The sequence below is a fragment of the Anser cygnoides genome, unplaced genomic scaffold (assembly GCF_040182565.1).
Source record: "Anser cygnoides isolate HZ-2024a breed goose unplaced genomic scaffold, Taihu_goose_T2T_genome scaffold_43_1, whole genome shotgun sequence".
Classification (NCBI taxonomy): domain Eukaryota; kingdom Metazoa; phylum Chordata; class Aves; order Anseriformes; family Anatidae; genus Anser; species Anser cygnoides.
Genome location: NW_027103067.1, coordinates 997,665 through 1,019,078, shown reverse-complemented (window position 1 = coordinate 1,019,078; position 21,414 = coordinate 997,665). Strand labels below are relative to the sequence as shown.

The following is a 21,414-nucleotide window of genomic DNA, read 5'->3' as shown; positions in this document are numbered from 1 at the left end:
GGCAACTGCTCCGCTCTTTATTGGGGCCGCGGCGACCCAAAACCGAGACAATTTGAGTGGGGGGGGGGGCGGTGGGGGGGCAGCACCCCACGACCCCCCCCCCCCCAGGGACCCCAAACACCCTCTGGGGGTACCCTGAGACCCCCGGCCACTCTCCGCCCCCCCCACGGGGCTGCAGCATCTCCGGTGTCCCCACGGCCTCGCGATGTGTGTGGGGGGGGTCCCTGCTTCCCCCCCCCCCGGGGCAGGGGGGGGGTGGGAGGCGAGCAGGGCCCTCCAACGCCCCCCCCCCTTAAATTTTAAAGGGGGGGGTCCCCAGGGGGTGTCGGGGGGGGACACGGGGTCGGTGACATCACCGGATGGCAATCAGCCCAACGTCCATCAGCTTCTGGATCTTCTGGGCGATGACGGGGTTCTTGAGGTGCCTGGGGGGGACAAGAAGGTTGGGGGGGGGCACGGGGACCCCCGGGCACCCCCCCATGCCCCCAGACCCCCCCCCCCCGCCCCCCTCGTGGCCCCAAGGGAGGTGGTGACGGGGAGGGGCCTCAGGGACCCCGGGACTTCACGCAACAGCAGGGCAGGGGGACAAGCGTGGGTGTTATGGGGGGGGTGGCTGGGGACCCGGTGACATGTTGGGGACCCTGGGGGGCCCCCACAAGGTGCTGGGGGCACCCGGTGACACCCCAGGGACATGCTGGGACACCCTGGGGACACCTCCACGAGGTTTGGGGGACCCTCCCCACGACCCCCCCGAAGCAGCTGCGGGCAACGCCAGGGTGACCAGAGCGCAGCGTGGGGCACTGGGGACACACGGGGACACCTTGGGGACCCCCTGTGGCACCTCGGGGACCCCCTGTGACACCTCGGGGACATGTGGGGACACTTTGGGGACCCTTGGTGACACCTTGGGGACGCCCAGGGGTGCCCCACGAGGTTCTGGGGACCCTCCCCATGACCCCCAACCAGCTCTGAGCAACACCAGTATGGCCAGAGCACAGCGTGGGGCACCCCGTGGAGCACCGGGGCCACCCAGTAACACCCTGTGACACCTCGGGGACCCCCTGTGACACCTCAGGGACACATGGGGACACTTTGGGGACCCCCAGGGGCACCCCAAAATGTTCTGGGGACCCTCCCCACCACCTCAAAGCAACACCACCGTGGCCCCCCGTGGAGCACCGGCGGGGCCACCCGGTGCCGCCTCGGGGCCACCTGGGGACCCCGGTGTGACACTTTGGGGACACCTGGGGACCCCCTGTGACACCTCGGGGACATGTGGGGACACTTTGGGGACCCCCTGTGACACCCCACGAGGTTCTGGGGACCCTCTCCATGACCCCCCAGCAGCTCTGAGCAACACCAGGACAACCAGAGCACAGCACGACAACCCCCATGGACCACTGGGGACCCGCCTGTGACACCTCGGGGACCCCTGTGACACCTCAGGGACATGTGGGGACACTTTGGGGACCTCTGGTGACACCTTGGGGACCCCCAGGGGCGCCCCACGAGGTTCTGGGGACCCTCCCCACGACCCCCCACCAGCTCCGAGCAACACCAGCATGACCAGAGCACAGCGTAGGGCACCCCGTGGAGCACTGGGGACACCCTGTGACACCTCAGGGACACCCTAGGGCCCCCCTGTGACACCTCAGGTACCCCCTGTGACACCTCAGAGCCCCGTGGGGACACTCTGGGGACCCCTGGTGACACCTTGGGGACCCCCAGGGACACCCCACGAGATTCTGGGGACCCTCCCCACCACCTCCAAGCAACAGCAGCGTGACCAAAGCACAGCGTGGGGCACCCCATGGACCACTGGGGACCCCCTGTGACACCTCAGGGACCCCCTGTGACACCTCAGGGACGTTGGGGGACACTTTGGGGACCCCCAGGGGCACCCCACGAGGTTCTGGGGACCCTCCCCACCACCCCCCACCAGCTCCGAGCAACACCAGGACGACCAGAGCACAGCGTGGGGCACCCCATGGAGCACTGGGGACCCCCTGTGACACCTCAGGGACCCCCTGTGACACCTCGGGGACGTGTGGGGACACTTTGGGGACCCTTGGTGACACCTTGGGGACCCCCAGGGACACCCCAAGAGGTTCTGGGGACCCTCCCCACAACCCCCAGCAGCTCCAAGCAACACCAGGACAACCAGAGCACAGTGTGGGGCACCCTGTGGAGCACCGGGGACACCCAGTAACACCCTGTGACACCTCGGGGACATGTGGGGACACTTTGGGGACCCCTGGTGACACCTTGGGGACACCCAGGGACACTTTGGGGACCCCCTGTGACACCCCACGAGGTTCTGGGGACCCTCCCCACGACCCCCCACCAGCTCCGAGCAACACCAGGACAACCAGAGCACAGTGTGGGGCACCCTGTGGAGCACTGGGGACCCCCTGTGACACCTCAGGGCCACCTCGGGGACCCCTGTGACACCTCGGGGACATGGGGGGACACTTTGGGGACCCCCAGGGGCACCCCACGAGATTCTGGGGACCCTCCCCACAACCCCCACCAGCTCCGAGCAACACCAGGACAACCAGAGCACAGCGTGGGGCACCCCGTGGAGCACCGGGGCCACCCGGTGCCGCCTCAGGGCCACCCGGGGACCCTGGTGTGACACTTTGGGGACACGTGGGGACCCCCGGGGGGCGCAGGGGGGGCGGGGGGTCCGCACTCACTCGCTGAGGGCCTGGGGGTCCTTCTGCATCTGCTCGAGGATGAGGCGCATGGCGGGGTCGCTCATGATCTGCTGCACCTCGGGGTCGGCCATGGCGCGCCGCTTCACCTCCTCGGGGTTGTCGTTGCGGTTGTACTGGGCCAGCAGGCAGCGCTGGTAGCCCTCGGCGGCCTCCTGGGGGGGGGGAAACGGGCATAAAAACGACGGGGGGGTCACCGTCAAGCCCCCCCGGGACAATTTGGGGGGTCCCCGGGGCTGGGGGCAGGGGGTCTCACCTTACAGGCGGCGTCGAGGTCGAGGGCGCGCTGGTAGACGTCCATGGCTTTGCTGTAGTCCTTCATCGCCTCCAGCGCCGCCGCCTTGCGGGTGTAGCCCTTGACTGGGGGGGGGCACGTAAATTGGGGGGGTCAGCACCCCAAAAAGCCCCCCCCGGCTGGATAAGCCCCCCCACACGCACTCACTCCAGCTCAACCCCCGCCCCCCCCCAACCCAGGGTGCAACTCACTGAAGGTGGGCTCCAGGCGGATGCATTCCTCGCAGTCCTGGGGGAGGGAGGGAAAAATGGGGGGGGGCACCGCAAAAATCGTGGGGGGCACCCCAGAATTTCATGGGGGCACCCCAAAAATTCGTGGGGGGCACCCCAAAAATTCGTGGGGGGCATCAAAGCCCTCAGGCACCTGCTAGGGTGAGCCCAGAGTGGCCAAGGGCACCCCAAGACCCTGAGCTGAACCCCAAAACACATCCCCAAACCCCTTGGGTGACCCCTGAACCCCAAAACCAGGCCCTCAGACCCCCTTGGGTGACCCCTGAACCCCCAAACCAGGTCCTCAGACCCCCTTGGGTGACCCCTGGACCCCAAAACCAGGTCCTCAGACCCCCTTGGGTGACCCCTGCACCCCAAAACCAGGCCCTCAGACCCCCGTGGGTGACCCCCGAACCCCAAAACACACCCCCAAACCCCTTGTGTGACCCCTGAACCCCCAAACCAGGTCCTCAGACCCCTTTGGGTGACCCCCAAACCCCAAAACCAGGTCCTCAGACCCCCAAACCCCAAAACACATCCCCAAACCCTTTGGATGACCCCCAAAGCCCCCAAACCAGGCCCCCAAACTCCTTGGGTGACTCCTGAACCCCAAAACCAGGTCCTCAGACCCCTTGGGTGACCCCTGAATCCCAAAACACATCCCCAAACCCTTTGGATGACCCCCAAACCCCCCAAACCAGGCCCCCAGACCCCTTGGGTGACCCCCGAAGCCCCCCAAAAGGAGCTCGTGGTGCCCCCCAGCCCCCCGGCACCCCCAGCACCCCCAAACCCCCCCCGGCGCCCCCCACCTTCAGCGCCAGGGGGAACTCGAGCAGCTTGGTGTAGCAGGCGGCGCGGTTGCTGTACAGCTTGGCGTCGTGCGGGTTGCGCCGGATCGCCTCGCTGTAGTGCTTCATGGCGCGGGGATAATCCCCTGGGGGTGAGGGGGGGACACCAGGGGTCAGCCCTGCGTTTTGGGGACCCCCGGCCCCCAAAACCCCCCCAACTCACCTTTCTGGAAGCATTCGTTACCCTTGTTCTTCTCCTCCAGCGCCAGGTCGGGGTCGATGTACGCCAGCCGCTCCTGCTCCTTTAGGATCTTCTCCGCCTGCACGACGCGAGGAAGGGGGGTTCGAGGGGGGGCCCGCGCCCTATTTAACCCCCCCCCAAGCCCCCGAGACCCCCAGGGGTACCTGCTGGCACTTCTTGAGCACGTCGGGCGTGCGGTGCTCGGCCAGGGACTTGTTGTAGAAGTGGACGGCGTCCTTGTAGCGCTCCTCCTTGAAGTACGAGTTGCCGATGCGGGCGTACGCCCTGCGGTTGGGGGGGGGGGTGGGGTGGGGGCACGGCGACGTTTTGGGGGTGCCGAGGGTCTCCAAAAACGCCCCCCCGCCTCGTTAAAAAAAAAAAAAAGCAGAGGGCTCCCCACTCACTTAGCGATCTGCCTGTAGTCCTCTCTGTTCTCCCTGCCCACCTCGATGGCCTTCTCGCACAGCTCGCGGCACCGGTCGTAGTCGCCCTTCTCGAAATAAACGGCTGCGGGGGGGGGAAATTAGGGTGTGGGGGGGATTTGGGGTCCCAAAGCCCCCCCGGGGCGGCACTCACCCGCCTGGTTGGTGATGTAGGTCATGTTGGTGGGGTCCAGCTCCTGGGCGCGGTCGTAGTGCGCCAGGGCGGCGGCGAAGTCCTTGCGCTTGTAGGCGGCGTTGCCCTGCTCCTTCTCCTGCTGCGCCTGCGGGTGGGGGCGGTGGGTACGCAGCCCCCCCCCCCAAATTAATTTGGGGGATTTTGGGGGGTCCTGACCTGCTTCTTGTTCTCCGGGAGGTCCTGCTGCATGGGTTCGGGGCGCGGGTCGGGCCGGGGGCTGCGGGGGGCGGGGGGGACATGGCTTCCTCCTCTTCCTCGGCCCCGCTCAGGTCCACCCCCAGCAGCACGCTCAGCGTCGTCATCACCCGCGGGTCCTGCAGCTTCCTGGGGGGTGGGGGGAAATGTGGGTGGGACCCCCCAAAAACCCCCTCGGGTCCTGCGGCACACCCCCTCCGGCACCCCCCCCAGACTGCTCGGGGTCTCGGGGAGGGGGCCGATCCCCACCGCGGCAGCCCAGCCCCAAAAACCTGCCCCAAACCCCACGTCAACAGCCCCAAAACTGTTCCAAATTCCGTGTTAATCCCCCCAAACCTACCCCAAATCCCCCCAAACCCACCCCAAATCCCCCTTGGCACCCCCAAAACCTGCCCCAACCCCCCCAAAACCTGCCCCAGCTCCTCCTTGGCACCACAAAACTTAGCAAAACCCCCCAAAAACCTGCCCCAAATCCTACCCCAACTCCCCCCAGCCCCCAAAATCTCCCCCAAACCCCATCCTAACCCCCAATCCCCCCAAACCCCACCCTAACACCCCCAGTTCCCCTCCAACGCCACCATAGCACCCCAAATCATCCCCTAACACCCCCAGCTCCCACCCTAACCCCACCCCAACTCCCCCAACCCCACCCCAACTCCCCCCAATCCCCCCAAACCCCATCCAAACCCACCCCCAATTCCCCCCAATCCACCCCCCAAACTCCCCCTAACACTCCCCAACGGCCCCAAATCCCCCAAATCTCCTCTAAACCCCCCCAATGCCCCCCAAACCCCACCCCAACTCCCCAAATCCCCCCAATACCCCCCAACTCCCCCAATCCCCCCCCAACGCCCCCCCACTGCCACTCCAACTCCCCCAATCCCCCACCGAACACCCCCAAAACCCCCCCAATCCCCCCCCAACTCCCCTAATCCCCCCCAATGCCACCGCAACTCCCCCAATCCCCCAACTCACCCCCGAACGCCCCCAAACCCCCCCCCAAATGCCCCCAAATCCCCCCAACCACCCCCCAACTCCCCCAAACCCCATCCAAACAACCCCAACTCCCCCCAACCCCCCCCGCCCCAACCACCCCCGCCCCGATTCCCCCCGAACGCCCCCGAATCCCCCAACCCCCATCCAAACACCCCCCAATACCCCCCCAACACCCCCCAACTCCCCCCGAACGCCCCCAAACCCCCCCCGGCCCCCCAACCCCCCAGCTCCCTCTCTCCGGCCCCCCACGCACGTGCCGAGCTCGGCGGGCTGGGTGCGCAGCTGCTCCAGCAGCTCCCGGTAGCTGGGGTCCCCCAGCAGCGCCCGCGTCCGGGGGTCCGCCTCCAGCTTGGCGTACAGGTTGGGCACGCTGAAGGGGTTCAGCAGCTTCCGCTCTGGGGGGCACGGGGGGGCACATCAGGGGACGGGACCCCCAAAACCCCCCAACAGATCCCACTCTGGGACCGGAGTCCTCCGTTCAGGATCCGTCAGCCCCGCTCTGGGACCCCAAAACCTCATTTTGGGACCCCAAAACCCTTCCCTGGGACCTCCCCAAAACCTCATTTTGGAACCCAAAACCCCGCTCTGGGACCCCCCAAAAACCTCATTTTGGGACCCCAAAACCCTGCCCCGGGACCCCCCAAAACCTCATTTGGGACCCCAAAACCCCGCCCTAGGACCCCCCCCCCCAAAACCCTGCTCTGGGACCTCCCCAAAATCCCATTTTGGGACCCAAAACCCTGCTCTGGGATGACCCCAAAACCTCATTCAGGGACCTCAAAACCCCACTCTGGAACCTTCCCAAAACCCCATTTTGGGACCCCAAAACCCCACTCTGAGACCCCAAAACCTCATTTCAGGACCCAAAACCCTGCCCTGGGACCCCCTCAAAACCCTATTTTGGGACCCAAAACCCCGCTCTGGGACCCCCAAAAACCTCATTTGGGACCCCAAAACCCTGCTGCTGGGACTCTAGGACCCCCCCCCCAAAACCCCGCTCTGGGACCTCAAAACCCCATTTTGGGACCCCAAAACTTGGCCCTGGGACCTCCCCCCCCCCCCCCAAAACCCCATTTTGGGACCCCCCCCAAAACCCCGCTCTGGGACCCCCCAAAGCTCCTCACGGAGCCCCCAGCCTCATTCTAGAACCCTAAGGTGTCCCAAAGTTCCCTCTGACCCGCTCTGGGACCCCAAAACCCCCTCAGGGTGCCCCCAGACCCACTCTGCGACCCCCAACCCCCCCCCAGCCCACTCTAGCACCCCAAAACCCCTCAGGGAACCCCCCAATCCCGCTCTGGGACCCCCAAACCGTCTCAGAACCCCCCCCGTCCCATTCTAGGACCCCCAGACCTGCTCAGGACGCCCCCAGCCCCATTCCAGGACCCCCAAAGCCCCTCAGGACACCCCCATCCCTACTCTAGGACCTCCAAACCCCCTCAGGAACCCCAAAATCCACCCAGAACCCGCAAACATCCTCGGGTGCCCCCAACCCCACAATGGGACCCCGAAATCCACTCAGAACCCCCCCAAGCCCTCTGATGGGACCCCAAAACCCCCTCGGGAAACCCCATTTTGGGACCCACTCCAGGACCTCCCCCCAAACCCCCTCAGAACCCCCCCAACCCCACAATGGCACCCCCAGACCCCTCAGGGTGCCCCCAGCCCCACAACGGGACCCCCCAAACCCCCTCAGAACACCCCCAACCCCTCTCTAGAACCCCAAAACCCCCTCAGGACACCCCCAGCCCCACAATGGGACCCCCAAACCCCACTCCAGGGCCCCCAAACCCCCTCAGGGTGCCCCCACCCCCACTCTAGAACCCCGAAATCCCCTCAGGATGCCCCCAGCCCCACTCCACGACCCCCAAACCCCCCCAGAACACCCCCACCCCCACTCCATGACTTCCCAAACCCCTTCCAGCCCCCCCCACTCCAGGACCCCCAAGACTCCCCAGAACCCCCCAGCCCCACTCCAGAACCCCCAAACCCCCTGAGAACCCCCCCCAGCCCCACTCCAGGGCCCCCAAACTCCCTCAGAACCCCCCACCTCCACTCCAGGACCCCCCAAACCCCCTCAGAACCCCCCACCTCCACTCCAGGACTCCCCAAACCCCCTCAGGGTGCCCCCAGCCCCGCTCTAGGACCCCCAAACACCCTCAGAACCCCCCAGCCTCGCTCTAGAACCCCGAAATCCCCTCAGGGTGCCCCGGCCCCACTCCAGGACCCCCAAACCCCCTCAGAACCCCCCACCCCCACTCCAGGACCCCCAAACCCCCTCAGAACCCCCACCCCCACTCCAGGACTCCCCAAACCCCCTCAGAACCCCCCCAGCCCTGCTCTAGGACCCCAAACCCCCTCAGAACCCCCCAGCCCTGCTCTAGGACCCCCAAACCCCCTCAGGGTGCCCCCAGCCCCACTCCAGGACCCCAAACCCCCTCAGGGTCCCCCCCCCACTCCAGGACCCCCAAACCCCCTCAGAACCCCCCACCCCCACTCCAGGACCCCCGAAACCCCCTCAGGGTGCCCCGGCCCCACTCCAGGACCCCCCAACCCCCCCCCAGAACCCCCCATAGCCCCTCCCCGAGCCCCCCAGCCCCCTCACCGGCCAGCCTGGCCTCCATGTTGTGCAGCCCCTCGCGCAGCTGCGCGTTGCCCGGCTCGTGCTTCAGCCCCTCCTCGTACGTGGCCTTGGCCTCCTCGAAGCGGTTCAGGAACTCCAGCGCCGCCGCCTTGCGCGAGTAGCCCTGCGCGGGGGCGACACCGGCGTTACAAAAACCCCCCCCGAAACCCCCAAACCCCCGAAACCCCCAAAACGGGCTCACCTTGGCCCAGTCGGGGCGCAGCTCGACGGTGCGGCAGGCGTCGGCCAGCGCCCGGCCGTAGTCGCCCTGGCGCGCGTAGGCGGCCGGCGCGGTTGCTGTAGAGGACGTGGTTGCGGCCGTCCAGGGCGATGGCGGCCGTGTAGTGCCGCACGGCCCCCCGATGTCCCCGCCGCCAGCGCCCGGTTGCCCCGCTCCTTCAGCGCCTGCGCCTGGCGGGGGAGGAGGAGGAGGAGGAGGAAGGGGAGGAGGAGGAGGGGGGAAGGAGGAAGGGGAGGGAGGAGCGAGGAAGAGGATGGGGAGAAGGAGGAAGAAGAGGAGGGAGTGAGGATGAAGAGGGCAGGGTGAGGGAGGAGGGGAGGAAGGGGATGGGGAGAAGGGGAGGAGGAAGAGGAGGAGTGGGGATGAAGAGTACAGGGTGAGGGAGGAGGGGAGGGAGGAGTGAGGAAGAGATGGGGAGAAGGGGAGGAAGAAGAGGAGGGAGTGAGAATGAAGAGGGCAGGGTGAGGGAGGAGGGGAGGAAGGAGTGAGGAAACGATGAAGAGGACAGGGTGAGAGAGGAGGAGTGAGGAAGAGCACGGTGAGGGGGAAGATGGAGTGAGGAAGAGGAGGAAGGAGTGGGGATGAAGAGGACAGGGTGAGGGAGGATGAGGAAGGGGAGGAAGGAATGAGGAAGAGATGGGGAGAAGGGGAGGAAGAAGAGGAGGGAGTGGGGATGAAGAGGGCAGGGTGAGGGGGGAGGAAGGGCAGTGAGGAAGAGGATGGGGAGAGGATAGGGAGGAAGAGGAAGAGGAGGGAGTGGGGATGAAAAGAGCACAGGGTGAGGGAGGAGGGGAGGAAGGAGTGAGGAAGAGGATGGGAAAAAGCAACAGGCGAGGAAACGAGGATGAAGAGGACAGGGTGAGAGAGGAGGTGAGGAAGAGCACGGGGAGGGGAAAGATGGAGTGAGGAAGAGGATGGGGAAAAGGCGAGGAAGAGGAGGAAGGAGTGAGGATGAAGAGAGCAGAGTGAGGAAGGAGAGGAGGAAGGGCATAAGAAAGTAAAATGAGCGAGGAAGAGTATGGAAAGAAGGGGAGGAAGAAGAGCATGGAGTAAGCATGAAGAGCACAGGGTGAAGGAGGAGGAGAGGAAGAGCATGAGGAGGTAGAAGATGGAGTGAGGAAGAGTATGAGCAGAAAATGAGGAAGAAAAGGAAAGCGAGAATGAAGAACGCAAGGTGAGGGAGGAGGTGAGGAAGGGCGTGAGGAAGTAAAAGGAGTGAGGAAGAGTATTGAGAAAAGGGGAGGAAGAGAACAAGATGAGGAAGGAGATGAGCAAGAAGCGAGGAAGAGAATGGGGAGAAAGTGAGGAAGAAGAAGGGAGGATGAAGAGCACAGGGTGAGGGAGGAGGTGAGGAAGGGCATGGGGAGGTGGAAGGAATGAACAAGAGTATGGGAGGAAGGAGGAGGGGAGGAAGAAGAGAAGCAAGCGAGGAAGAAGAGGAGTGAGCGAGGAAGGGCACGGGGAAGTGGAAGAAGGAATAAGGAAGAGTATGGGGAGAAAGAGTAATGGGGAGAAGAGGAGGGGATGAGGATGAAGAGCATGGGGAAGTGAGGAAGGGCACCATAAGAAGACAAAAAGGAGTGAGGAAGAGTATGGGGACAAGGAGGAGGTGAGGAGGAAGAGGAGGGGATGAGGATGAAGAGAGCAGGGTGAGGGAGGAGGTGAGGAAGGGCGTGGGGAGGTGCAGGGAGTGAGGAAGAGTATAGAGAGACGGTGAGGAAGAAAAAAGAAGGGAGAATGAAGAGCATGAGGTGAGGGAAAAGATGAGGAAGGACGTGGAAAAAGGAAAAGGAGTGAGGAAGAGTATGGGGAGAAATATTAAATGGGGGAGAAAAATGAAATGAAAAAGAAAAATAAGAAGCAAAGATGAAAACCACGTAAAGAACAATGAAATAAAAATAATAAAAAAAAATATAAAAAGTTAAAAAAAAAGGAGAAAAAGCAAAATAAAAAGTGATGAAATAGAAAAAAAAACAGAGAAAAACAGAATGAAAAATGGCAGAAAAGGAAAAATAAAATAAAGGGGAAAGAGCCCAGGGAGAGGATTGGGAAAAGGAGCAGGCCGACGGCGAGGTGAGGAAGAGGAGGCAGCGAGGATGAGGAGCGGGGAAAAACAGAAATATGGGGAAAAAATGGTGAAAACCAAGAAAAACGCAGCGTAAACGTAAGGCACGGGGAGGGACCCTCCCAGTGCCCCCAACAACCCCCGGCCCCACTCAGGGACCCCAGACGCCTCAGGACCCCCTTCAGGACCCCCCACAACACCCCCAGACCCCTCAAACCCCCCAGCCCCGCTCTGTGGCCCCCAACCCCCCCCCCCCAGGACCCTTTTCAGCAGCCCCCAGGCCCCCCAGATCCACTCTGGGACCCCGAACCTCCCCAGGACCCCTTTACAAAGCCCACCAAGACCCCAGACCCGCCTCAGGACACCCCCAGACCCGTTCTAGGACCCCAAACCCCCTCAAACCCGTTCTGGGACCCCAAAACCCCCTCGGGACACCCCCAGACCCGTTCTAGGACCCCAAACCCCCTCCTCCCGGACCCCTCCGATCCCTCCCTGCCCCACTGCCTGGCCGCAGGACCCCGGAAGCCCCCTCAGAAGCCCCCAAAGCCGCCCCCAGCCCCTCAGACCCCCCCCCCCCCGGACCCCCAAAGACCCCCCAGGACCTTCTTAGGATCCCTCAAGACCCCTCGAACGCCCCCCGGGCCGTCCCAAGACCCCCGGAGCCCCCTCAGGACCCCCCGAAGGCCCCTCAGATCCGCCTCAAAACCTCCAGATCCCCCCAGAACCGCCCCAGGACCCCTCTAAGCCCCCCAGGCCCCCTCAGGGCCCCCCAGGATCCGCGGAGAGCCCCACTGCTTCTTTAAGGCCCCTTAGTAGCCCCCGAAGCCCTTCCAGAACCCCCATGGCCCCCGAAGCCCCCCCCCGAAGCCCCCAGGGCCCCTCAGAACGCCCCGGAGCCCCCCAGAACCACCCCAGGACCCCCAAAGCCCCCTCAGGACCCTCCGAAGCCCCCAGCCACCCTCAGAGACGCCCCTGGACCCCCAGAGCCCCCTTAGGACCCCCTGAAGCCCTCCAGGCCCCCTCGGAACCTCCCCCCGGGCCCCTCAGAACCCCCGAAGCCCCCCAGAGCCACCCCAGGACCCCCACGTCCCCCTCAGGCCCCCCAGCCCTCTCAGGACCCCTCACAGCCACCTCAGGACCCCTAGAGCCCCCCGGAGCCCCAAGGACCCCTTCAGGACCCCCCGAAGCCTTCCCCCGGCTTCCTCACGACCCCTCGGAGCCCCCCGAAGCCCCCCAGGCCCCCTCAGAACCGCCCCAGGACCCCAGAATCCCGTCAGGACGCCCCGAAGCCCTCAAGACCCCCTCAGAACCCCCCAGGCCCCTCAAGACCCCCCGAAGCCCCCCAGAACCCCCGCAGCCCCCTCAGGACTCCTCAGAGCGCCTCGCAGCCCCCCAGAGCCGCCCCAGGGTCCCCAGAGCCCCCCAGGGCCCCCTCGGACGCCCCCCGCCCCCACCTCCTCCATGGCGGCGCCGGTTCCGCTCCGCTCCGCGCCCGCCGCCTCGCGCCGCCTTCTGGAAGCTGCTAGAAGCCTCGCGCCCCGCCCCCCGCCGCCCATTGGCCGCCGGCCCCGCCCGCCCGCGCCCACGCGCCCTCCCATTGGCCGCCGCCGAGGAGCGCGCCCCGCCATTGGCTGAGCCCGGGAGCGGCGCCCGCCCCTCCGCGCCCCGCCTCCTCGCCGGAAGCCGGCGGCGAAGGCCCGCCCCGCGCGCTGATTGGCCGCGGCGGGCGGCGGCTCGCCGCCCCATTGGCGAGAGCCCTGCCTGGCCTTCTGGAATTTTCCACCCCTCCCATTGGCTGCGAGCGGTGCCAATCAGAAGGGAGGGGGGCGGGGCTGGGGCGCGAGGGCGCCGCCCCGCGGCGGGGCGGCCTCGGGGAGGGGGGCGGGGCTTAAACAAGGGGCGGGGCTTGAGCCCAACGGGGGCGGGGCTTGCACGAGGGGGCGGGGCTTGCACCAGGGGGGCGGGGCTTGCCCGCCAGGGGGGCTTGCACACGGGGGGGGGGGGGGGGGATTTAAAGGTGTCTCTCCCCCCCCGCCCGGGCCTTCCCTGCCCCTTTTTTGGGGGGGCAGGATGGGGGGGGTGTCACGTGACCATCACATGACCGTCACGTGACCCCTCGTGTAACACAACTGTGCCCCCCCCCCCGTGTCCGCCCCCCCCGCCCCCCCCCCCCCCCCCAAGACCCATCCCCAAAAACCTACGGACCCCCCCCGCCCCTCGTGCACCCCCCCAATTGTGCAAGCCCCGCCCCTCGTGCAAGCCCCGCCCCCTGCCTTCACACCCCCTTGCACGCGCGTGTGCCCCCCCCCCCCCAATAGCCCAGGAAGGAGGCACCGCAGGGAAAAGGAGCCGCCGCTTTTATTTGGGGGGGGGGCCCGGCCCCTCGGGGCGCTTTTGCCCATTTTCGTCCTTTTCGCCCCAAAATTTCCCCGCCGGCCCCTGGGGGGGGGGGGGGTGAAGGCACCTCGGGGGGGGGGGGCACTTTGGTAGGCGCGGATCTGGTTCGGGGGGGGGCCTGTCCTGTGTGTGTCCCCCCCCCCAGCCCCGCACCAAAATCCGCCTTTTTACCCCCAAAGCGGCGTCGAAAAAAAACTAAAATCAACCCAAAAGCTGCTTAAAAAAAGTCAAACTGCCCCAAAAAGGGAGGTTGGGGGGAGGACCCCACAAATGTCCTTGGCGGGGTGGGGGGCAGCCCCAAATGTCCTTGAAGTGGGGGGGGGGGGGGCGTGGGGGTCCCCAAGGGGGGGCCACAAAGGGGGAGGGCCCAAAGTGTCCTCGTGGGGGACCCCAATGGGGGGGGGCAAAGCATCCTTATGGGACCCCCCCCCAAAATGCCCCTTAAGGGGGGGTCCCCAAAATATCCCCTAAAAGGGGGTCCCCTAAGTGTTCCTTAAGGGGGGGGCCCGAATTGTCCCCTAAAGGGGGGGGTCCCCAAAATGTCCCCTAAAGGGGGGCCCCAAATTGTCCCCCAAAGGGGGGGCCCCAAAGGGTTCCTTAAGGGGGGGTCCCCAAAATGTCCCCTAAACGGGGGGCCCAAAGTGTTCCTTAATGGGAAGGTCCCCAAATTGTCCCCTAAAAGGGGGGTCCCCAAAATGTCCCCTAAAGGAGGACGCCCCCAAAGTGTTCCTTGAGGGGGGTCCCCAAATGTGTCCCAAGCAGGGGGGGGACCCCAACGCGCCCCAAACTGGGGGGGGGGGGTCCCCAGATATCCCCTAAGGGGGTCCCCGAAGCGGGGCAGTCCCCGAAACGCGGGGGCGGGGGCGCCAAGGCCCCCCCTCCCCCCCCCCTTTCACGACCCCCCCGCCGCCGCCGTGGGGCACCCGCCCCCCCCCCGGTGCCCCCTGGCCCCGGGGGGGGGCGGCGGCGGGGGGGGGCGGCGGCGGCGGCGGCGGGGGGGGAAGACGGTGCGGATGCCGCCCTCGTCGGGGGGGCCCGGAGGGGTCGCAGCGCCAGCCCCCCCCCGCCTCCCCCTATTTTAGCAGCCCCCCCCGGTGCGTGGGGGGGGGCCCCCCGCGCCCCCACCTCCTCCTCCGCCTCCTCTGCCAGCACCCCCCAGCACCCCCAGGGCCAAAACCGCCGCCGCCGCCGCTCCCCCGCCGCCGCCCGGGGCAAACCCGGGGGTTGGCACGGGGCGGGGGGGCCCTCGGGGTCCCCCCGGCCCGAGCTTGGGCGCAGAGCGGGGGCGCCCCGGGGCGTCCAGGGCCGAGAGGCAGACGCGGTAAGCGGCGTGGGGCTGCAGCGCCGTCACCACGTACTCCCCCTCTCGCCTCGCACCAGGGTCTCGGTCACCGCGCCCCCCGGGCCGAAGCCAGCTGAGCCGTAAGGAAGCGCCGGGGGGGGCCGGCGGCCATCGCACCTTCAGGGCCCCCCGGGGGCCGACTGCACCCAGAGCCCCGCCGCCAGCCCCGGCGACGCCGCCGCGGCCCCCGGCGATGCCCCCGAGCCCCCGGCGCCTCCGCCGCCCCCGGCACCGCCGCGGCCCCCGCCGGCGACGCCGCCGCCACCCCCGGCGCGGGGGTCCCGCAGGCGTCCATCTCCCCCTCAGCTCCCCCACCGGCAGCCCCCGCAGGCGGGCGGGCGCCTGGCACAGCAAACCCCGCACCTCCAGCCCCGGCGGCGCCCGGCGCCGCAGCCAGTCCCGCAGCCAGGCCAGGTTGCAGCCGCAGAACCAGGGGTTGTTGCGCAGCCCCAGGTGGCTCAGGCTCCCCAGGTCGTCGAAGAGGCCCCGCGGCAGGGTGCTGAGGTTGTTGTCCGAGAGGTCGAGGCGCTCGAGGGCCCTCATGCGCGCCAGGGCGCCGGCGGGCACGTGGCTGATGGCGTTGGCCGCCAGCGAGAGGCGGCGCAGGCGGGCGCGGGGCAGGTTGGCCGGCGGCGCCGCCAGGGCGTTGCGGCCCAGCGAGAGCTCGCTGAGGTTGTGCAGGCGGCTGAAGGTGTCGTCGGCCATCCGCTGGTTGGCCAGCAGGTTGCCGTCCAGCACCAGGCGCCGCAGGGCCGGCAGGCCCTCGAAGGCCCGCAGCGGGATGGTGTGGATGCGGTTGTCGTCCAGCCGCAGCTCCTCCAGCGCCGGCGGCAGCCCCGGCGGCACGCTGCTCAGGTGGTTGCGCGAGAGGAAGAGGAGGCGCAGGCGGCGGCTCTCGGCGAAGGCGTCCTCCTCGATGCCCGCCGCCGACACCGAGTTGTCGTCCAGGTGCAGGCGCTCCAGGAGAGGGGCGCGGGCCAGGGCCCGCCGCCCGAGCCCCCGCACGTTGTTGTCCTGCAGGTGCAGCTCGCGCAGCGCCGGCGGCAGGTGGGCCGGGAGCTGCTCCAAGGCGTTGGCGTAGAGGTAGAGCACCCGCAGCGCCGGCAGGCGGCCCAGCCGCGGCGGGATGCCGGCGTCGCCGATGCGGTTGTTTTGGAGGAAGAGGGTGGTGGCCCCCGGGGGGAGGCCCTCCGGGACGGCCGTCAGCCCCCGGTCGTTGCAGTAGACTCGCCCGCCGGCGCAGCGGCACACCGAGGGGCAAGGGGCGCAGCCCCCCAAAGGGAGGCCAGCAGAGCCAGCGCCCAGGCCGGGGGGCCCCGCGGGGAGGGGGGCCATGGGGGGGCCTGGAGGGAAAAAGGGGAAAAGGGGGGCGGGGGAAAAAGGGGTGGGAGCGGCACCCCCCACCCCGAGCTGTAGACACACGTCGGGTTCCTGGAGGGGTTTTTGGGAGGGGGGCACTCTAAGGGACCCCCACCATAGGGGACCCCACCGTCGCCCCCCCACACTGTAGGGACCCCGGTGTTGTCCCCATAATAGGGGACCCCAGTGCTACCCCGTAATATGGGACCCCACCGTCACCCCCACACTCTAGGGGACCCCAGCGTCACCCCCATAATAAGGGAACCCAGTGTCACCCCCTAATACGGGACCCCAAAATCATCCCCATAATAAGGGACCCCAATGTCACCCCCGTAACACAGGACCCCAATGTCACCCCCATAATAAGGGACCCCGATGTCACCCCCATAATAAAGGACCCCAATGTCACCCCCATAATAAGGGACCCCAATGTCACCCCGTAATATGAGACCCCAATGTCACCCCTGTAATACAGGACCCCAATGTCACCCCCATAATAAAGGACCCCAATGTCACCCCCATAATAAAGCACCCCAATGTCACCCCCATAATAAGGGGCCCCAATGTCACCCCGTAATATGAGACCCCCGATGTCACCCCCACCATAAGGGACCCCCCACCCTAGGGGACCCCAGTGTCACCCCATAATATGGGACCCCGATGTCGCCCCCACAATAAGGGACCCCACTGTCACCCCCATAAGATGGGACCTCAGCGTCACCCCCCCCTCACTACAGGGGACCCCAATGTCCCCCCATAATGGGGGCCCCCAGTGCCACCCCCATAATACGGGACCCCAATGTCACCCCCATAATATGGGACCCCAAAATCACCCCCTCACTATAGGGGACCCCACTGTCACCCCCATAATAAGGGACCCCATTGCCACTCCCCTCCCCCCAGGACCCGGCAGCCCCCCCCCATACCGTGCACCCCAATGTGCCCCCCCGTCCCATCCCAGGTGTCCTGGTGCCCCCCCGATGTCACCCTAAGGACCCCTGGGGACCCAAACACCCCCATAGGTGTCCCCAGGGCCCCCCCCCAACAAAAGGTGACCCCAGTGGTGCCCCCCCCCCCCACAATAATTGGGCCCCCCCCCCCCAGCAGCCCCTACCTCGGTCCTCAGGGTGCTCCCGGTGCGCGATGTCCCCGTGCGACGTCCCCGTCCCCGTGCCCCGCTACCGGCTCCGGGGCCCCATGGCGGCGCCGCGCGGCCGCTCCCGGGGGGGGCCGGGGGGGGCCGGGGCCGCTGTAGAGGGGGGAGGGGTGTGTGTGAACAGGGCGGGGCTTGCACGGCCTCGTGCAACACCCACGCTCGTGCAATGCACGTGCTCGTGCAGACGCTTGCATGCAGTAACCACCCTTGTGCGAGGAGCACGCTTGCGCAGCACTATCGTGCAATGCGCACCCTTGTGCAACGCACTCTTGTGCAGTGCACACCCTTGTGCAACGCACTCCCGTGCAACGCACACCCTCGTGCAACACAGTCTCGTGCAATGCACGCCCTCGTGCAGCACATTATTGTGCAAAGCGCACCCTTGTGCAGCACACTCTTGTGCAGCGCAAACCCTTGTGCAGTGCACTCTTGTGCAAAGCACGCCCTTGTGCAGCACACTCTTGTGCAGTGCAAACCCTTGTGCAGTGCACTCTTGTGCAAAGCACGCCCTTGTGCAACGCACTCTTGTGCAATGCAAACCCTCGTGCAATGCATTCTTGTGCAATGCACACCCTCGCGCAGCAACCTCCCTCGTGCAATGCACACCCTCGTGCTACACAAGCCCTCTGCGACGCTTGCGGTCATGCAACAACTGCCCTCGTGCAACACGCTCCCTCGTGCAATGCACACTCCCTCTGCAATACCCATTATCCTGCAAAAAACACCCTCGTGCAATGCACGCCTTTGTGCAACACACGCTTGTGCAAGCACCATTCCCGTGCAACAGTCACACGTGCAACAACCGCCGTTGTGCAACACACACTCTCGTGCGACGTGCGCCCCTTGTGCAATGCACACCCTCGTGCAACACGCATGCCCCTGCGCAACACGAGTGTCCTCGTGCAACGTGCGCCCTCGTGCAACGCATGTCCTCGTGCAACGCGTGCAACACGCATGCCCTCGTGCAACGCGTGCCCTCGCGCAGCCCCGGCCTTGCACTCCCCCCCCCCCCCCAGTGCCCCATGCTCCCTTCCCCGGGGGGCTAATTAGCAGCAGCGCTAACGAACCTCTCGTCCCGTGCACTAACGAGCCCCCCGAGACCCCCCCCGGCCCAGCGTCCCCCGGGAGGGGGGGGGGGCTGTGACTTTGCACGAGGACGCTCGTGCGAGGCCCCTGGTGGGGTGAGGGGGGGGGGGGGGCAGGTGCTAATTAGCAGCAGCTCGTTAGGGATCTCCCCCCCCCCCAGCCCAGGGCCTTTGTGCCCCCCCTCCCCCCCAGGGACCCCTTGCGTCAGCCGCAGCCTCGCACGAGGACTCACGGGGGGGGGGGGAAACTGAGGCACGCCCTCCCTGCCCCCCCCCATCTCAGCGCCCACCCCCCAATATCAGGACCCCCCCCCCAAATGTCGGGACCCCCCCCCCCTCAATGTTGGGACCCTCTCCTTAATTTTGGGACCCCCCCAATATCAGGACCCCCCCCCAGTGTCAGGACCCTCCCCTTAATAATGGGACCCCCCTCAGTGTCAGGACCCCCCTTAATACGGGACCCCCCCAATCTCAGGACCCCCCAATCTCAGGACCCTCCCCTTAATATCAGGACCCCCCCCCAATATAAGGACCCCCCAATCTCGGGACCCTCCCCCAATATAGGAACCCCCCCCCAATATCAGGACCCCCTCAATATAAGGACCCCCCCCCCTCAGTTTCAGGACCCCCCCCCCTTAATATGGGGACCCCCCTCAATCTCGGGAACCCCCTCCAATGTCAGGACCCCCCTCAATATAAGGACCCCCCCCAGTTTCAGGACCCCCCTTAATATAAGGACCCCCTCTTAATATCAGCCCCCCCCCATTAAAGCCCCCATACCCTGGAGGGGGGGTCCCTTCCCTGCCCCCCCCCCAGCTCCCTGGAGCATCCCTATGAGATGGGGGGGTCCTGGGGGGTCCTGGGCCTTTCTGGGGGGGGGTCCTGAAGGTTTTTTTGGGGGGGGGCTGTTTTTTTCTGGGGGGGGGTCCAAGGGGGGACCTGGGGGGCTCTCCGGTGGCTGGAGCCGGGGGGGGGGCGGGCCCTGCTGTCCCCCCGGTGCTGGGGGGGGGGGGGGGGGGGGGGGGGGGGCTACCGGTGGGGGGGGGGGCTGAAGGGGGGGGTCCGGGGGGGTCCGGGATGGGGGGGCGGGGAAGGGTAGAGGAAGGGGGGGGGGCGCTGGGTCCTTGGAGCATCACTGGGGGGGGGGCGGGGGGGGCTCAGGGGGGTCCGGGGGGGGTCCGGGGGGTCCGGGGGGGGGGTCTGGGGGGGGGGGTCCCCGATGCTACCGGGGGGGGGGGCCGGTTCCCGTCCATCCCCGCGGCCGGAGCATTCCTGGGGGGGGGGGGGGAGGAAGGAGGGGGGCGATGGGAGGCGGGGGAGGAGGTGGAGGGGGGGGGGGTCCGGGGGTTGGGGGGGGGGGGGGGTCCGGGGGGCCTTTACCGGGCTCGGGGCCGGGCGGCGCGGTCCGGGCCCGGTGCTGGCGGCGGCGGCTGCGGGCGTGGGAAGGCGGCGGGGCGGGGAGGGGGGGGGGGCAGCGCCGCCTCCCCGGTGCGCGGGGGGGGCCCGGGGGGGGGGGGAGGCCCGGGGGGGGGGGCCCTGGGGGCTGGGGGGGGGTGTGGAGGGGGGCAGGGAGGGGGAGGGGAGGGGATGGGGGGGGGAACACCCAACGGGCAGCGGCACCGGGCGGGGGGCGGGGGGGGCGGGGGGGGGCGGGGCTTGCACGGGGGGTGCAAGGGGGGTGCAAGGGGGTGCACGGGGCTTGCACCTGCTTTGCACGGGGGTTGCACGGGGCTTGCACCTGCTTTGCACGGGGGCTGCATTGGGGTTTGCACGGGGCTTGCACGGCGCTTGCATCTCCTTTGCACGGGGCTTGCACGGGGCTTGCACGGTGTTTGCACGGGGCTTGCACCTGCTTTGCACGGGGGTTGCATTGGGGTTTGCACGGGGCTTGCACGGCGCTTGCATCTCCTTTGCATGGGGCTTGCACCTGCTTTGCACGGGGTTTGCATCTCCTTTGCACAGGGCTTGCACGGGGCTTGCACGGGGCTTGCACGGCGCTTGCATCTCCTTTGCACGGGGCTTGCACGGGGCTTGCACGGTGTTTGCACGGGGCCTTGCACCTGCTTTGCACGGGGGTTGCATTGGGGTTTGCACGGGGCTTGCATCTCCTTTGCACGGGGCTTGCACCTGCTTTGCACGGGGTTTGCATCTCCTTTGCATGGGGCTTGCACGGGGCTTGCACCTGCTTTGCACGGGGTTTGCATCTCCTTTGCACGGGGCTTGCACGGGGTTTGCACGGGGCTTGCATGGGGGCTGCATCGCCTTTGCACGGGGTTTGCACAGCGCTTGCACAGGGCTTGCATCTCTTTTGCACGAGGCTTGCGTGGGGCTCGCACGGCGTTTGCATGCCCTCGCTTGCATCTCCTTTGCACGGGGTTTGCACAGGGCTTGCACCTTCTTTGCACGGGGCTTGCACCTGCTTTGCACGAGGCTTGCACAAGGTTTGCAGGGGTGCACAGGGCTTGCAGGGTTTGAACGGGGCTTGCATCTCCTTTGCACGGGGTTTGCACAGGGCTTGCACGTGACTTGCGCCTGTTTGTGCAGAGTTTGCACGGGGCTTGCATGGGGCTTTCATCTCCTTTGCATGGGGCTTGCACGGGGCTTTGCACGGGGTTTGCACGGGGCTTTCATCTTCTTTGCACGGGGCTTGCATTGGGCTTGCAAGGGCTTTGCACAGGGCTTGCACAAGGAGCTGTGCAGGGCTTGCACGAGGACTCACGTGTCCACATGGGGCACTGCAGGGGCGTGCACGGGGCCCCACAGGGCTTGCACGAGTGCTTGCACAAGGGCTGCTGCTCCTCTGCTCCCTGGGGGGCGCTCTGGGGGCTCCCGGGGGCAGTTTTGGGGCTGGGGGGGGGCAGTCGGGGGTCCCGGGAGGCAGAGGCATGTGTGCAAGGGCTGTGCACAGGTGTGCAAGGACTGCACATGGGCAGGGCATGCTCACACAAGGACGTCTTGCACGAGGACCACATCTTGCACGAGGACCACATCTTGCACGAGGACGTCTTGCAGAGCTCTCCTGGCACGAGGGCTGTCCCCCGTGCGTGCCCTCTTGCACACGCGTGTGGCAGGCGGAGCAGGCTCCCCACAGCC

The 21,414-nt window shown here is 67.0% G+C and overlaps 2 protein-coding genes across 2 annotated transcripts; both read right to left on the bottom strand.

Moving 5' to 3' along the window:
- Window positions 1–165: 165 nt before the first annotated feature.
- LOC136789255 (stress-induced-phosphoprotein 1-like) lies at window positions 166–12,743 on the bottom strand. Its single transcript, XM_066989287.1, is given in 15 exon segments — window positions 166–425; window positions 2,697–2,869; window positions 2,971–3,074; window positions 3,201–3,237; window positions 4,028–4,152; window positions 4,230–4,326; window positions 4,412–4,532; window positions 4,652–4,754; window positions 4,824–4,950; window positions 5,022–5,086; window positions 5,089–5,189; window positions 6,310–6,451; window positions 8,659–8,800; window positions 8,879–9,087; window positions 12,437–12,743. Coding segments are annotated over 15 exon segments (1,911 nt in total). The 5' UTR covers window positions 12,729–12,743; the 3' UTR covers window positions 166–352.
- Window positions 12,744–14,457: 1,714 nt separating this feature from the next.
- LOC125181660 (leucine-rich repeat transmembrane protein FLRT1-like) lies at window positions 14,458–16,080 on the bottom strand. The gene is given in 3 exon segments (XM_048056541.2): window positions 14,458–14,741; window positions 14,744–14,778; window positions 14,780–16,080. Coding segments are annotated over 3 exon segments (1,596 nt in total). The 5' UTR covers window positions 16,057–16,080.
- Window positions 16,081–21,414: the final 5,334 nt, after the last annotated feature.